Source organism: Trichosurus vulpecula, chromosome 7 (genome assembly GCF_011100635.1).
Source record: "Trichosurus vulpecula isolate mTriVul1 chromosome 7, mTriVul1.pri, whole genome shotgun sequence".
NCBI classification, from domain to species: domain Eukaryota; kingdom Metazoa; phylum Chordata; class Mammalia; order Diprotodontia; family Phalangeridae; genus Trichosurus; species Trichosurus vulpecula.
The window spans coordinates 231129767-231147776 of record NC_050579.1 but is presented as its reverse complement, the minus strand read 5'-3'; the positions used below and the strand labels follow the sequence as shown (position 1 = coordinate 231147776).

The window sequence follows — 18010 nt, the reverse complement described above, 5'->3', positions numbered from 1 at the left end:
CACACAAGAGTAACCTTGTTTTGTGTCACAGCCCAGCATCAATGGCTGCCCGCACACAGATTCTAATTACGCTTGATAGTGATCTTGTATTATTTCTTCTGCCAGGTATACTCTGATACGTTTTAATCTTGAAACCATGTTACAAGATTCTAGGAAGAGTAATTTCTTTTTATATCAAATGGCAGCTTTATCACAAAGCTTAAACATCTCAGATCAATTTATTGTAGGTAATTCCATTTCACCATGTCACCCTTTCAGGTAAAATTGTTGAGGGGAGGAGCGTTTCACGTTACATATATATATGTTATTTATTACCTCTAAAGACCTGCTGCTAATTCCCAGTATGAGAAAACAATTAGCAAATTCACAAATTAGGGCCCATTTACTATCCTTATTTCTTTTTGTTTGTTTATATTCAATTGTTTTTTGCCACATTGAAGGCACTGTATGTTAGTAAATGATAACTTGTGTGAATTTGTATAAATAGACTTAAATTTTATCCTCAAGTTTTGCCCCAGGGAGTCAAATTCAGTTAGCAATTTCTCATACTTAAAAGTCAAATCTCACTTCAGAACAGAACAAAATATTATTTAAGCTCGAATGTTCGGTGTTCTTGGTATAATGATAAAGAGAATGCAAATTCACAAATTCTCCCTTTTTTGTGGGCATTAGTCATAAAAGGTACAAATATGGTTGTAGCAATAGTAATAATTTATAAAATTTTCCTCACCAGAGGGTTGCGAGGTATTATTATTTTGCATATGGGGAAACCAAGACTCAGGAAAGTGATGTGACAAGTCTCACAAGATAGTTTCAGAGGCAAGTCTTGAATCCACATCCTCTAACTAAATCTAGTTCAGCTTCTGCATGAATTAATAAAGGACTCAACTTAAGTGCTGACATTTCTTACAGCTATTTTGAATGCACAGCCAAAAAATATTTAAATTGAGCTAAAATCACAAGGAAATTATTTTTAAAATGTTAAGACTTGATCTGTAGAAGAGGAAATGAGATAATCAAGGACATTTGAAGGGAAAAATCTACTTCCAAATTATCTCTTCTTGGATCCTAAGTTGTTTTCTCATTTGGTGTTTTCTGTAATTAACTTCATCATTCTGCATAGAAATTTATCAAATACTACTCATCTCAATCTGAAACTGTGAGATTTGGGTTTGGTTGTTCACTTGTTTATGAAGTTTGTTCCAAAATTTGTTTTAAAACATTCACTCTTCTGTAATGTCTCTCACCTGTCCCATCCTATACCTCCTCTGCTTTCTGTTTGTATTATTAGGTGTTCTCGACTTCATCCCTGAAATCACTCTTTGCTTTAATTTGTCTTTATGGCAAAAGTAGTAGTTTTAAAAAATCCATTGTGTGAGATGGTCACCCCAAAATTGACTTGTTTACATATGGTTGGTTAGATTTGATTGTTGGTCATGTTGCAGCTACTTGCTTTTCTTAATAGCCCACAATGAAAACATCTTCTTCCCTAACTCTTTTAATCCAAAGTCTCTGTACTATCTTTTTCTTATTCTATGGTTATCTTTTCATGTGATTGTCAATCACCAACAAACATTTGTAGACACTAAGCTTCTTGTGGTCAAGGATGGTAATACTTCTGTTACCCATAGTGCCAAGTACTGTGCCTTATGCATAGCAAGCACTGGCTGGCAATTATTCAGCTTACATTACCAGAAAATGGTTCATTTGATCATATCTTAGTAATATGATCTCTGTCTTCCAGTAGCATTCCATTATAATAATACTGTATCTTTTTTGACACTTCATTCTTAATTTATTTTTAAAGAGAAGAATTCTACATTTTTATTACTTTAGAAGGTTTATAATAAACTCAGTAAAAGCTTTCATAGTTCATTGAAACTTTGTATACACATATGTATACACATATTATAATAAGTCGTGTGCTTTCTTTAATGATGTATTATCATCATATTGAAAATAATTTCATTTATTATACTTTCCAAAGTATATGAAATTCTTCCAAAAGTCCTTTGGTGCATTTATCAAACATCATTAATAGACTACATATTGATATCACTTGGAAATATTAACTGTTTGGGAGTCTAGGGGGAAGGTGAGGTTCAAGATGGACTTAAATGGAATTCAAGTAAAGTACCAAATCTGTAGGCCCTCCTCCCAGGGTATTCACATGTTGAACTTCTGATGAGTATATCAGTATATGAGTAATCTGGTGCAGTGGCTAGAACCTTTGATGAGAAATTGAGAATTCTGACTTCTCTTTCTGTCTCTTTCACCAGCTCGCTGAGTAATTAGGCAAATAAGGCAACTAGTCAGTGTGGTAGATAGAACTCTGGACCTGGAATCAGAAAGATCTGAGTTCAAATCCAGCATCAGACACTTTTAGCTATGTGACCCTGGTCAAATCACTTAACCTCAGTTTCCTCATATGTAAAGTGTGGATAATAATAGCACTTATTTTCCAGAATTATTGTGAGGATCAAATGAGATAAAAATTGTAAAGTGATTAGCACATAACATTACATGTGTAAATGTTAGCTATTATTAAAATTAAATTAGAATATAATATCTCCACCTTCTCCCATAAAAGATTTATGGGAATGAATGGAATGATGTCCACCTAGGCATACCTCAAGATGCATAATATTTTAAAAAATATATGTAAGATACTTCTGTTGAGAATTTGTATGAGGATTGACTTTTTTTCTGTTAACAGGAGAAGCTTTACATTTGGCTCGGGATTTTGGCTACACTTGTGAAACAGAGTTTCCAGCCAAGGCAGTAGGAGAACATCTTGCCAGACAGCATATGGAACAGAAAGAACAGACAGCAAGGAAAAAGATGATTCTAGCTACAAAGTAAGTCAAATAGGGGGAGACACCTGGCATTTTCATAGTCAGTATTTTAGTGTATTTGAATGAGGGAAAACATGCTAGGGATGCATCAACTATTTTGAAAGAGATCTTTGTGGGATCAAGTGGAGGCTGAAAAGCAGCATCCAAGCATAAAAGACAGGGAAGATAAAAGGAGAGTTGTCCCCTTGACAACATAGACAATATAGCAGCACTATTAACGGCTTTCAGTGAGCTGTGGAACGACCCGTTACCACTGATGAGAGTTTCAGGAAAGATGGTTCCTAAGCACACGGGAAGTGTTGAAGAAAGGGATTTTAGGAGAGCTAAATTCTAATAACTATGCCACCGATTTAGTCAGTTGTTCTTTAATAAATGCTGATCTGATTCACAAAGATTTTTGAAAGTGATCAGGACCCAGAGGCATTGTGGTGAAATGGAAAGAGCACCACACTAGAAGTCAAGTCAACAAGCATTTATTAAGCACTTACTATGTGCTAGCCACAGTGGTAAATACTGGAGATATAAAGAAAGGCAAAAAATACACTGCTTTCAAGGAGCTCACAGTCTAACGGGGGAGATAATATGCCAACAACTAGGAGGCTAGGTGGCATATTGGATAGAGTGGTAGACCTGAATTCAGGAAAATCTTAGTTTGAATCCTGCTTCAGGCACTCACTAACTGTGTGACCCTGGGCAAGTCACTTAACCTCTCTCTGCCTTAGTTTTTTCATCAACAAAATGGAGATTATCATAATATCAACTTCCCAGGGTTGTTTTAAGGATAAAATGAGATGACATTTGTAAAGCTCTTTGCAAATCTTAAAACATTATACACAAGCTGCTACTACTATTAGCAAGATGCAGTTAGGGTAAATTGGAGGTAATTAACAGAGGGACCAGGATTAGTAGTTTTGCCACTAATTAGTTATGTGACCTGGGACAAGATGCATAATTGCTATAGATCTCTATTTTTTCACCTGCAAAATAGGGCTGATAGTAACTATTTTATCAGCCTCAAGAAAGGGTTAATAGATGTGAAAACACTTGGAGGAAAATGTGTTCTAGAAGGTAAGATATTGTACTTTTGACTCCCCCTTTCCAATTTAGAATGAAAACTATTATGAAAGTAAATGTTCTAATCAGTGGAAGACAATTCATTGAGTGACAGCCTGGGAGAGCCAAGAATGCTATTGACAATTAAAGAATAAGAAGGTGTAAAGATAGCCCTTTCAGGTTCAGGCCCTCCTCTTGCCATTTTGAAATATGGTGATGCCATCTATAGGTATTCAATAACATTTAAACAAATGTGCTACTTTACATTTGTCTCACCATGACTAAATTAGGACTTACAAATGAGTTTCTCTAGTTTAAAATGAAAGAGAGAAAATATAAAAATGAATATGGGTTTGCTTAATAACTTCTAATGGGTACACACATTTGGTCTACATTTATATTAAGCTTTAATATGCTTTTGAATATGGATATTGTCACTCATTTAAAATAGTTTGGATCCGTGATGCAGATGAAAATGTTGGCCCTCAAATAGAATTGCATTTCTTCCTAAAATAATGTTTTAAACAGCAATAAGGATGGTTATAAAGGTGACCCTGAAGATTTGGCCATCATACATAAAGGAAAAGAAACTCAAAGTTACTTTAAAGGAGACACTTTTTAAAGCTCACCTGGTCTAACTTCCTCGTTTTATTGATGAGAAAAGAGAGGCCCAGAAAGTTTAAATAAACTCTTGTAAATTGACACAGCCAGTAAGGAACAGAGTTAGCAGATGAGCCAAGGTCTCTTGCATTCAAACTGTGTGCTTTTTCTCACTCCCTTGACTGGTATATGTGATGTTTATTGGCATGGTGCTGTTTGGATGGCGGATCTGTTGTTGATTGTACCATACAGGTTACATCAATGGAAGAAAATTTTCATCTAACCAAACTGCTATCTCATCTCAGAGAGAAGCAAAGAGAAAACAGGGGCCAAATGATAGATGAGGAATGGAAGCAAGAGAAATGGTTATTAATAACCAATGATTTGGAGAGATCCAGAGTTCCCCCTTCTAAAGCCCTCATTTCAAGGCTCAGCCTCTGAAGGACAGGACTGATGATAACAAATAGGATTAACATTTTCCTCAATCTAGGTATTGCTAACCCATCCAACCTTATAAGGAATTTAGCCTAAGGTGAAACTCCAGCCCATTGTCTTCTGTTCAGGCTTGGGTGAGGAAAATAGATCCTTTGTCTAGATTTCCCCAGACTGGGGGTGATTTGGAAGTAATTAAAATGATCAAAATTACATCTCCCAGACCCTCCTTAGGAACATCAACCCTTCCAAGGACATATAAATTTTGAGTGGGTTCTGTCAGGGGTCTTTGGTATTCAAGAGTGTCACTGATCCATTTTATTGGTGATATGCAGGCATTACTAATAAAATGATAAATTACCCAGAAAATATGTCTCTCAAACTTTTTAAACATCATAGGAGCAAAGGGAAATAGGAACAGGTTAATAGGCATTGGAAAAAGAAAAAAGAAGAGATAAGAAAGGACAGAAAGGAAGAAGGAAGATATAATATCTGGGCTTATATTGTTGGAACAAAATTATTGTTGTTGAAGCTTCTGAAAAAAATGTGCTAAAGGAAAGGACCTAAACTATTCCTTAGCAAAGATCCATTAAATGGTTCGAATATTGGGTAATTCCACCATTCCTTGCCTTAATTCTCCTTCATTCCTTTTCTCATTAAAAAAAATCTGTCTCTTCCTATCTTCCTCAAATTGGAAATACAGAAGCTACTCAAGGACTGATCTCTGGCAGCTTTGGCTTGCTCCATGTCTAACCTAAGCTGGTTCACCCTTCTGTAGGCAACTTGGTCCTCCCCTCAACCTGCTCCCAGGGGCTTCCCATATTAATGCAAAACTTAGCATGGGTATGCAGTTAGCCTACTCCTTGAAAGCTCAGAACTTCCAAACTCAAGCAATCCACCATTCTCAGCCTCTCTAGTACCTAGGTTTGCAGGTGTGTGTCACCGCATAGTCCACCATCATGCCTGGTTTTCTCTCATTTTTAAACAATCTTTCTACTTGGAGGGATCATTAGAGACTACATCTTTGCTTCCTCCAGGAACTAAGCTTGTAAGCAAGTGATTTGGATGTTCATAATGTCACTCGAAAAGAAATACCAGATACTGTTATCCTACATTCAAGAGAAGGGGCACAATATATGTAAATGGAAGGAAATCACTGCTAAAGCTAGAAGGAAAATCTAGATCCAACCCCCACTCTCAGTGAAATCCACTATATTAACTTTCCTCCCAATAGAGTTTTTTAAAAAATAATCTGGAGCAGAAGCCAAGCCACCCAGGAGTAATATGGCCTATGAAGTATTATACCTGCTAATGCCTAGTTGCTTTCTAACTCTCATTCTAGGGGGTATCATCAGGAGGTATTCTCTGGACTAAAGATACTTATCAGCCCACAGAACCCCTATGGAAAAAAAAGGGAAAAAAAAGAACCCCTATGGAAGGATGAGGGGTGACTTTATAACTGCCTTTTTTTCTATAAGAAGTTCCAGTTCTAAAAAAAAACTGGTGGGGAAGAGGTGTTATGAGTACTCTGCCAATCCATTTGACTTCTTTCCTTCTTAATGTGATCCTCTGCATCCCCTTGAAGTTGATCAGAACTCCTAAGAAGAACTTAAAAGTTATTCATTACCTAGAATTGCTCAAAATCTCAAGGTTAACCTGATAAAATAATGAAAACATTGTGATGATCCAAATTTGAACGAAAGTCTCTCTGATTTTACATTTAGTGCCATCCTGAAATAGTCCCAGAACCCAAGAACTATACCCAAGTGTTCACAGGTACAAGCCTGCAATACAATAGCCTAGTTAGGGTTGTTCTATATTCAAATGATCTGTAGGTACTTGGAATACAGACAATTGGCTGGGTGCCAGGTTTCATCATTACATTGGTGATATTAGATATCTGATTCTGAGAGTTGAATTAAACTGAATACACAAAACTTGAAGCAACAGAGTTTTGCTATTGTAAAGCCCCTGGGTAGATTCTCCTAGTCCGAGGAATTCTGTGATTTCTTCCATAAGTCATTGGTCTCTTTCAGATTTTAATTTCTAGATGAACTTTCATGATCATTAAATATTGGAATTTTAATATCACGACCAGTCACATCATTAAAAAAGTTTACATGAAATTATGCAAGTAATTATTCAGTGATATTAGAACACAAGGGAATTTATTTGTACAAGAAGCCATAAAGAGGGAGGAGGTGGTAATATTAAATTATTAGGTACCTTGTGTATGGCCTATTTAAAGTAAAGTACACATAAGGTAGTGTGTTCTGTGTGTGTATACATATGCATGCATATACATAGATGTAAATATGCATGTATATATGTAGTAAAAAGTTATTTGATTTATATTTTATAGTTGATTACCTCAGATTATATATTAAGATAGAGATAATTAGTCAGGGAAACAGCTCCATAGCCAATGGATTTTCTTTATGATGATTATTTAATATTTTTTTAGGACCAATATAAAGAATGTGATGTTTACATAACCCTGCCCAAAATTTAGAAAGACCTAGGCATTGAAAGATGAAAAGAAAATATAGATTCAAAGCTAGAAAGGCTCTCAGAGGTCATTTAGTCCATCCATATTTTACAGATTTAGAAACTGATGCCCAGTGAGGTAAAATGATTTGCTCAAAGTCACACAAGTAGTAATGGTGGAGATGTGATTTGAACTCTGGTCCTGGGACTATAAACCATGACTCTTTGATACTACTGTATCTGCACTGTGTCTGGCCTTTTTAATCCCAACACACAGAATTAAAGAATCTGAGTATCAGGCTAAAAAAAATTAAACAACTAGCCTCCTCTTGTACAAATAGCCTCCAGATACTTAGATCCTTGGATGTGTGCTTATGGAAAAGAGGATGGTCCACCAGTCACAATCCTCTCAAAATGTGTGACTCAGAGCAGAGCAAAGGATGAAACAGGAGGGCAAGGTCTAATTCCATTTTGGTAGAACATCTAAAATGAGTGCAGCACAATAGTGACCCACAGCTTCCCAGAGTACTTCTCTACTTTTATTTGGCTCAATCTCTACTGAAGTGTTATGCAAACTGCCACTTTATTCCAAGTCCTCTAATCAGCTTAGGAAAGATGAATCACTTTATATACGTATAGATTTCTTCATGTATATGGGAGAAGGGGGGGGTCATGACAACTTGGTGATAAAGTCATTGAGTTCATTCAGGTTGATAAGAAAGTCATTATAGGACAGGTAGATGCTGAAGAAGATAAGGAAATCTGTTCTTAGGAAATTGGCAAAGATGTTCAGGGTGAGCTCACTCAAGATAGAGACGTCTGACAGTAGAAAGATACAGACATAAATAAAGATTAGATATAGATTAAACAGATGTAGATGTAGATGTAGATGTAGATAGATAGATGGGGAGAGAGAGAGAGAGAGAGAGAGAGAGAGAGAGAGAGAGAGAGAGAGAGATTGTTCTTCTTGACCCCTAGAAAATGACCTTCAGTTTCCAAATACAGTGTAGTAAGCTCTGGTTTAATTAAATATGCAAGAACATACACGTTTATGGCTTTCAATCCCAACCTAGGTCTGATTTTTTTTTCTTAAGAGGAAATTTTAATTTGGACATCATAACTTAGAGTTTGAAGAAAGCTTTGCAAAGTTTCTTTCTTAGTACCTTAGAAAGGTACACACAAATTCCCGTAGAGCACAATGCTAAAAAACAAAGGTATGAAGGTCCACATATAAGATCTGAGACTGTATTGTTTGGATAAAACTGACACTGCCAAAGTTTCTGAATGCTGCTGGAGGAAAGGATCTAAACTATTCCTCAGTAAAGATCCATTGAACGGTTTATCTCTTGTGTCTCCCAACCCTTTCCATATTCCTTCCTTCTCTCACTTTTAAATAATCTCAGGTCTCTTATTTAAAGGAACTATTACAAACCAAGTCTCAGTTTCTCCCAGAAATATAAAAGTAACATGCAGTTTTTGCAACATATGAATGCATAACATTCATAGACCCAGCATAGGTTTTCTGAAACACTCTGTTATGAGTAGTTTTCAAAGTCCCTCAAAGGTAGAAATGCTGGATATTTTGCCAATTCACATACTCAAAGTTGAACTCAGGGGTTTTTGAAATCCAGCAATTATCTCACCTGTGTTTGTAAGACTGGGGCATTTAAATCTAAAGGACCGTCTCCCAAATTCATTGGCTTGCAGATTCAACTACTGATTTGCATTGATAGCAGATTGGATCGCATATTTATTTTTCACCTCAGTGAACAGCAGATTCAGTTTTATACAGTTATATTGCCAAGTATATGATTGTATTTAAGGCCCATTGATTTGTGCAGTTAGTCTCGTATTTCCATTTTGTTTCCAGTGTGTTGTTGATGAAATAAATATTTTGGTGTAATTAAAACACATTTTTTTAGGAGGCAAATAGAAGCTGAGTTGTTGGTTTTTTTTTTAATTCTAAAAAATGTTCCTAAGAAAGCATTTGTGTACCAAATCGCATGGGAGCTCGATTTAGATTTTGTCTCTGTGTGAAGACTATGTGTAAGGGGCAGGAATGGCTTCTTCTCCATTTAGGGCACAGTGATTTTGCTCTTATCACAAAGTAAAGTAGAGGAATTAAATTGCACTCATGGCCCTTCATTAAATGGCAACATGGTAATCAAAGATCAAAGGAACAGATCAAATTTTCAATTCAAACATCAGGTAGGAACCAGCTCAAACATGTGTTTATTATGTAATCTTAAGACTTAAGACAGTTACAAACAGTAACATTTAAATTTGTGGTTGCTCAAAGATTATTTTTATCCACAATATTTGACAATGGAATGTTTCATCTAGCAAAAGAAGAGGGATTTCAGATAATATAAAAATAAATCTGACAGCATTACAAATATTCCTAATTAGCAATGATTCTTTAATACTACAGTAAGGTCACATTAACTTCCTAAGTTAGTTGTGTAAGCAAGGAAAGAAAAGGACATAGTTCAATGGATTGAATACCAAAATAAGGCCTCAAAAGTGGCATTCAGGATGGTATAAGGGGTACAGTGCCAGGCCCAGAGGCAGGAAGACATGAGTTCAAATTTGACACCAGACACTTCCTAGCTGTGTGACCCTGGGCAAGTCACTTAACCCAGTTTGCCTCAGTTTCCTCATCTGTAAAAATGAGCCTGAGAAAGAAATGGTAAACCACTCTAGTATCTTTATTGAGAAAACCCACAAATGGGGTCACAAATAGACACAACTGAAAATGACTGAATAACAACTAGCCTATTCCAGCTTCTTATGCATTGTGGGTAAATTTCTTAGAGTTATCAGTTGAGGAGAACTCTTTATGTGATTTTTCCAAAATATTCCCTTGATAAAACACCTTGAGATCTGAAGGCAATAAAATCTGAACTTAAAAGAAAACTTGCATTAAAATAAAGGAATTTGACTGAAGATTTGTATTACTAGGCTATAAAATATCCACTTGCCTGTCTAGGACTGATCAGTGTCAGGAGTAAAGCATTGTTGCTTTCTGGCAGTTTGTATTAGTAGCCTGAAGACGATAGTATAAGCTTTGAGGGTCTGGTTTTTCATTTTCGCAAGTTCCCTGTTGCTCAGAGGCTAATTTCTCTTTGGCCTTGGGTTTGAGGACATACAATAATCATTTAACTGAATGAATAAACACATACAAAACAATTGGAAAATTTTTAAATCTTTACAATATTCCAAGAAGTTAAAATTCTACCTTGTCAACAAGAACAAAGTAAGGACTTAATTTAAAATTGGGACCTACCAGGAAAAATAACTATCTCCGTTTCCAGGAAACATGAATTTAGAAATGAAAATGTAGCCTGCTAACCAGACAATTGGCAAGGGAAAAAGTTTTAAAGGATGAGATCTCACTTCCTTTACAGTGAATAAGGACTAATTTTTCCATTTCTCCCCTTTGTATTTACTGCCACCACAACTACCCCCAAGAGAACTAGAGAGAAGATTCTGTGAGATTGCCCCAAATCTAAATGCTCTTGCTGACTATAACATGCAAGGGTGTTGATTATACCTAGGTTCTTCATCTGTAAAGTATATCACAAAAGTCCTTCAAGGGAATGGTAGCTTTAAAGAATATAATAAGGGACTTGGTCTATTTTTTTTAACCTCACAAGAAAATATTTTCATTTAATGATGCTCAGTAACTGGTTAGCTCTTTGATACATGAATAAATATTGTTTCACTTTAAAATGGTGAACTTAATTTACAGCAATATCCAGTTCTACACAGCAGCACTTGCTTACAGTGATTTGCCTTTCATGCTATACAGTATTGACCATAGCTGTCAATACTGTTAATTGCATCACAGTTTACAAATCTGTATATTTTGGTAATCTCCATGTATATTGGTGATAGAATCTAGTAGTGTTCTAGACCTAATTATTACCATAGTCATAAGTCAAATCAGCCATGAGACTAGAGAATAAGATTTAGTTCGTAGACACAGCTTAGATTTATTGTAGGTTGAATATCAATATAGCAATTTTTAAAAATAGAATTAGTTCTTTATATACTAAAGAGGCCAAACTTTATACTTAATATTCCATTGAGCAAGTTGCGATGGCATATTTATGAAAATCAAAGAATTTATAGAATTAATGTGATGTCTATGTGAGCATCTAAATCATTTGGGCTCAGACATGTAAATTAAAGCCCTTTCACTTGGGTCTAATTTCCAATTCTTGCTCTGTTTCAGACAAATTTGTAAAGAATTCCAGGACCTCTTGAGCCAAGATAGATCACCACTTGGATCATCCAGACCTACTCCAATATTAGACCTCGATATCCAGAGACATTTAACACACTTCAGGTATGATCTTATTTTCTTTTTCATTGGAGTGACAATGTTAATGCAATTAGATATTCTACAGGTGTCTTTCTAAATTATTAATTTCTTCTTACTAACCCACCAAATTGTCTTTTGCTATTGATGACAAAATCAGGTAATCTCATTTCACTAAGTACTTTGTGTTTGGGTATACCACTTATTATTGACAATGTGGCTACATCTAAAATATTCCATTTGTCCAAGGCCAAATTGGTAGCAAAACTAATAAGATAATACATTTTAGATGGAAAAGTGAAAATCACTCCATTCTAGACTTTAGCATAGATGATGATGGTGTTCATGAAAGTTAATGTAAAAATTTCAAAGAACATTTAGCACCATTCTGTTCATGTTCTCAGATCATTTAACAAACTATCTCCATTTTGCTGTTGTTGCTACTGAGGACTGATGAAACAGAGGAGCACTCTGATTTCAATTAAGTCATAGTCTTACCAGATATTTAAGACCCAAGACTGCAAGAATAACCTCATTACTGTCACCCAATGATATGGTCACAAAAAACCATAATGCATTCATGTGTCATGCATCAGAGGCAATGGATGTATCAGAGGGTATTAGACTCCAAAAAGAATTTCCTGGAAATCAGACTCTATAGACCCTAATATGGATTACTGGAAAATTTTTAATTTCTTTGTGTTAAGATTCATATGGAAAAATAAAATAGAATTCTCTTTTCCCCCCATTTATCAATTTGGGTGAATTCCAGTCTCATAGACAGTGGGTGATTTTTAATTCTCAAGGCAATTTCCAAGGTTAACAAACTTATCATTATAATGATTCCTATCAACTGAAGAAAGTGCTACTCCATTAAGACATTAATTTTACAATTATAGTTTAATAAAATTAGGGTGAAGACTTGTATTTTCTCAAGAGAGCTTTCCATCTTGTGTAGTAACCTATGAAGTAGGTGAGCAATATATCCCATTTTGCAAAATGAGAAAGATACTAGGATTTAACTTCCCTATACCAGACAGTATTATGCAGAGATGGAAAAATAAGTTAGAATCTACCATAAGAGGCTATATTATTTAATGGAAAGAGCACCAGGCTTGGTTTCAGGAGACCTGAGTTCAAGCTCAGCTCTATCTCTGTGACCCAGTATAATTCACTTACCTTCTCTGAGTTTCACTTTACTCGTTTATGAAGTGGAGATAATGGTGCTTTCACTAACTACCAGAGTCGTGAAGGAAGTATTTTGTATGCTTTAAAGTACTATCTAAACAAATCAGAGCTATTGTTATTATTATTACGATTTTCTGATGGGTCACATAGTCGATAATGCTTTCTGTGCTATTTGTTAGCTTGTGAAATTTAGCCCTGAGGGCTGAATTTTTTAAAAATTCTGTTAAGAATTCAAAAGATAGAAACACTGAATATTGGTTCTGATAACTAATCAGATAAACACAGTGACAATACTCATAAGATTGTAGATTAAGAGCTTGAAGGAAGCTTAGAGATCAGGTCATCCAATTTCCACATTCTACAAATAAGAAAACAGGCCTAGAAAGGTTCAATATCTGGTGTAGGGTAGCACATTTCTGATCATAGGCAAAGCCAGAATTTGAACCTGCGGTCTCTGAGTATAAAGCTACTTCTGTCTCCATTGTGTTGGCTTTGAGATAGCTGATGGAACCACAAATAGCCATTGACTAATATCCACTACCAGACTAAGGTACTTTGGGTTAGTTGAAATTCAAGCTGTACATGCATTGTGCTTTCACATTTGTGATAGACATTTTACACAAATTGTAATTGACAAATTTCAGTTCAAATGTATACTGGAAGAATTTTGAAATTAAGTTGTGGAGTCATGCATACAACATGACCTTGCTGAGTGTTGCAGAATTTGAAAGCCATATGTCACATGTTTGTCTCTGCTGCTGCCAGCTAGAAGATCGAGTTCCTTCAATCATATGCACAATGATGCTATCATTAGACAATGAGCAACATTTTGTCAGGCTGAATTAGGGAGCTCTTGAAATGTATCACTGATTAGTTAAACACAGCAGCACCTTGTTCAGTATAGGCTTGTTCAGAACTGTTACAAGAAATGGACATTTCATCTTTATGTATTATTATATGTCTCCTGAAAAATACTCTAATAAAGAGGCATATGGTGTAGAGGATAGAGAGGTGGTCAAGTGCTGTCTTTGACACATTCTGGCCTTGTGAACTTGAGTAATTCACCTAACCTCAGTACCCCCACGCAACTCTCTGAGATTCCATGTGGCAGAGCAGGTGCTAGGCTTCTTCTTTTTAATTTTTTTTAATGGTTTGGTCTCCCTTTCTCAGTCAGGCTGGAAATACAGAGGCTACTCATGAGCACAGACCCTGCTCTGATCAATAGAGAAGCTTTGATTTGCTGAATTTATGATCTGGGACAGTTCACCCCTTCTTAGGCTATGTGGTCTCTCCCACACTCACCCCTACCCCTTACCCCTAGCCCTCCCAAGGGCTCATTATATTAATGCCAAACTTAGCACCAAACATTCAATTGGCATAGCACACTGCAACTCAGAACTCTTGGCCTCAAGATATCTATCAATGTTAGTCTCCCTGGCAGCCAGAATTACAGATTTGGGCCTCACCTTTCTGGCACTAATCTTCTTTAATAAAGGGAATCATCTTATCTGGGAGTCCTCTCTACCAATGAAATCACAAGTCAGGTCCCGTTCCCCCACCCACCCACCCCAGTAGCTATGAAACTTCCAGATGAGCAAATATCATTGTCTTAGGGAACTTTAAAAAACTTCAGCACTGAAATTCTTTCTGTTTTGGACAGTAGTGCAAAAAGGAAATGTTCTGAGGCTCACATGTTGCTAATAATTTAGGCAAAGAGGGCAGCTAGGTGACACAGTGAATAGAATGCCAGGTCTGGAGTCAGAGTTCAAATCTGGCCTCAGACACTTACTAGCTGTATGACCCTGGGCAAGTCACTTAACCCTATTTGCCTCAGTTTCCTCATCTGTAAAATAAGCTGGTGAAGGAAATGGCAAAACGCTCCAGTATCTTTGCCAAGAAAACCCCAAATGGGGTCACAGAGAATCAGACATGACTGAACAGTAGCATCACAATTAGGTAATGCTGACCATCAACTTTTTTAAAAATAAAATAAGCTCACGAGGATTAAGAGTTAGAAGGAAATAAGCAGTTTTTATCATTGTATCTCATCTCAATGACCTCAATAATAATAATAATCTCATTTTTCAGAGTTTATTTTTCTATGGATTTTCTTAGGAGATAGGGAAGAAAGAAGGATGGAAAGCTGGCCTAAATGGAAATGGAAAGAGGTCTAAAACAAAATGAATCTGAGCTTGCTTTCATTTTAGCAGTAGCTCTTCAGATGAACTTTCCAATAACTGCTTTTTAATTTTGATTCCTGAGGCCTAGAAGTAGATTATAGGAGTATAGTTTTAGAGCTGGATGGGTCCTTAGAGATCACGTCCAACAGTCCCATCTTATAGACAAGGCTCAGAGAGAATATGACCTACCCAAGATCACATAGATAGTGACAGAGCCAGGATTTGAACCCAAGAGCAGATCACTTTCCACCGCACTACACTGTCTTCATTTGGATTTCTTTAGTTGTTTAGTTGCTTTTCATTTATGTCCACCTCTTTATGACCTCATTTGGGGTTGTAGCAACAATGCTGCTTGCAGCTGCTGTGGAGGTGTAGGGCCAATAACACCAGCACACAGGAGGGCTGCTAGCACAGATTCTTTGGTCTGCTTTTCTAAGGAAAACAACTTTAAGGGGCTTAAACACACATATATCATTCACTTAGTTTGTGGGATAAAAGTCAGCACCCTGAACTTCAGAGAAAACACAAACAGAAATTACAAGCAGAAAGTATATAAACAGAGTAAACAACACAAATTAGCAGACAGGGCTTCTAACTGTCTGTCCATAGCAATATATACATAGTTACCAGAGAGAGAAGCACCAACATCTGGGTTTTCAAAGCTGGGGGGCTCCTTAACAGCTACACAGAGTCTCATCTGGCCAAATCGCACCAACACCCTTCCAATGAGTGAGCCCCCAAACAAACTGCTAACCTCAGAGTATATATATACTTCTTCAGGGTCAGAGGGCATCACAACCATGTGACTCAAACTCATGTGACTTAGGCTTTCTTGTGGCTTAAGCAGGTAATCAAAGATTCAATCAAAAACTCTTGATTCAAACAAAGGCAAGACTCAATCAAAGGCACTTGATTGCCTTAGTGCTGAGAAGCACTCCAAAAGAAAAAACAGTAAAACATCCTGCTTTGCTTGCCCTTACAGGGGTTTTCTTGGCAAAGGTACTAGAGTGATTTGTCATTTCCTTCTCCAGCTCATTTTACACATGACAAAACTAAGGCAAAAAGGGTTAAGTGTCACATAGCTAGTAAATGTCTGAGGCAAGATCTGAACTCAGGTCTTCCTTACTCCAGGCCAAGTGCTGTAGCCACTGCACCACCTAGCTGCCCTAGATTTGTTTACCTAGGACATTTTTCAAATCAGAGAAGCCAGTATTTTGAATGTCTCTAAAGAAGAAGGAGTTTAGTAGTAGTGGTAGTGATATTGCAGTGGGAATAGTGAAAGAGGGTGGGGAATGAACGGACCTGTGACTTTATTGGTGTAAGGAAGTCCCAGACAAGGAAACTTCTTCCAACTGTAAGCTACAGAGCAGTAATTAATGTGCATTGATAAGTAATCATAGGATCGTAGATCTAGAGCTCGAAGGGACCTGAGTCGACATTGGATCTGGGTCCAACTCCTCATTGTACTGATGAGGAAAATGAGACTGAAAGAAGTTTTAAGGGACTTACCCAGGATCATAGGCAGGATTTGAACCCAGGCTTTCCTGACTCCAAAGCTAGTTCTTTATTCACTATGGCATTCTGTTCCTCTAGTTCTTTCTTTCTCTCTCTCTCTCTCTCTCTCTCTCTCTCTCTCTCTCTCTCTCTCTCTCTCACACACACACACACACACACACACATATATATATATATACACACACACACACGTTGTCCCAAAAATCTTAGTGCAGTTTAAAGTTCTATTAACAAGCATTTATTAAACACATGCTATCCGTGTCCTAGGCACTATACCACACACACACACACACACACACACACAACATACACAGTTAGTAAGAGATATTTATATAATGTGATATTATAGAGGATAGGGACTGGACCTTTGAATTCATTGGTATAGGGGACTCCCAAAAGAGGAAAGTCCCTCTACCCAAGCAGATTGACAGCTATTCTGTGACTTAGAATCTTAGAGAGTTACCTGGGTCACTGAGAAGTGACTTGGCCAAGGTCTTACAAACAGTAGGTGTCAGAAACAGGACCTAACTTTGAAACTGACTCTCTACCTAACTGTGCCATGCTTCTTCAGTGTAATAGTGCATAGTAGATGCAATATTAATGATTTTGATATGATAATAGGTGACATTTAGGTAGGACTTACTTAATAGCATTGATATAGAGTTGTAAAGTTTGTAAATCATTTTACACAAATTATTTCACTTGATCATCACAACCACCCTGGGAGGCAGGCTCATAGCTTCGTAGACTTAGAGGTCAAAGGAATCTTAGCAGTCATTTAGTCCAACTCCCTCCTTCTTTTCATATCTGAGGTAACTGGGGCCCAGAGAATTGAAGTGACTTGCCCAGAGTCATGCAGGTATGAAGTAGCAGATCCAGGATTTGAATCCAGTTTCTCTGCTTCCACCGTACTAGGAATAAATACGATCATTCCGATTTTACAGATGAGAAAACCGAGATTGTATTTACCCAAAGCCACGCAACTAGGTGATACAGGGGACAGAGAATTGGATCTGGAGGTAGGAAGGCCTGAGTTTAAATATGAACTCGACAATTATTAGCTATGTGATGCTAGATAAATTACTTAACTACTGCCTCAGTTTCCCCAACCAGGAAACAAGGATAATAATAGTACTTCTGTCACAGGGTTTTTGTGAGGATCAAACACAATAGTATTTGTAAAGCATTTAGCACAGTGCCTGGCACATAATAGGTGCTCAATAAATGCTTATTTCCTTCTGTCACTCCTTTGGGGAAGCTACTAATGGCACTACCAGTATGACAACCCAGATATTCTAATTCCAGGTCCAGGGCTTAGATCACTACACCCTGTGGCTTCACAGTTTAAGAAAGATTGGGTGTGACAAGCCACCAAT

The 18010-nt window shown here is 36.8% G+C and overlaps 1 protein-coding gene across 1 annotated transcript in view; it reads left to right on the top strand.

The window, feature by feature from the left end:
* Positions 1-18010, top strand: part of TFAP2D (transcription factor AP-2 delta) — an 85200-nt gene that overhangs the window by 42423 nt on the left and 24767 nt on the right. The window contains exons 6-7 of the mRNA XM_036768711.1: positions 2717-2858; positions 11665-11778. Of these exons, the coding sequence (XP_036624606.1) occupies positions 2717-2858; positions 11665-11778 (256 nt within the window). The remainder of the gene's footprint in view (positions 1-2716; positions 2859-11664; positions 11779-18010) is intronic.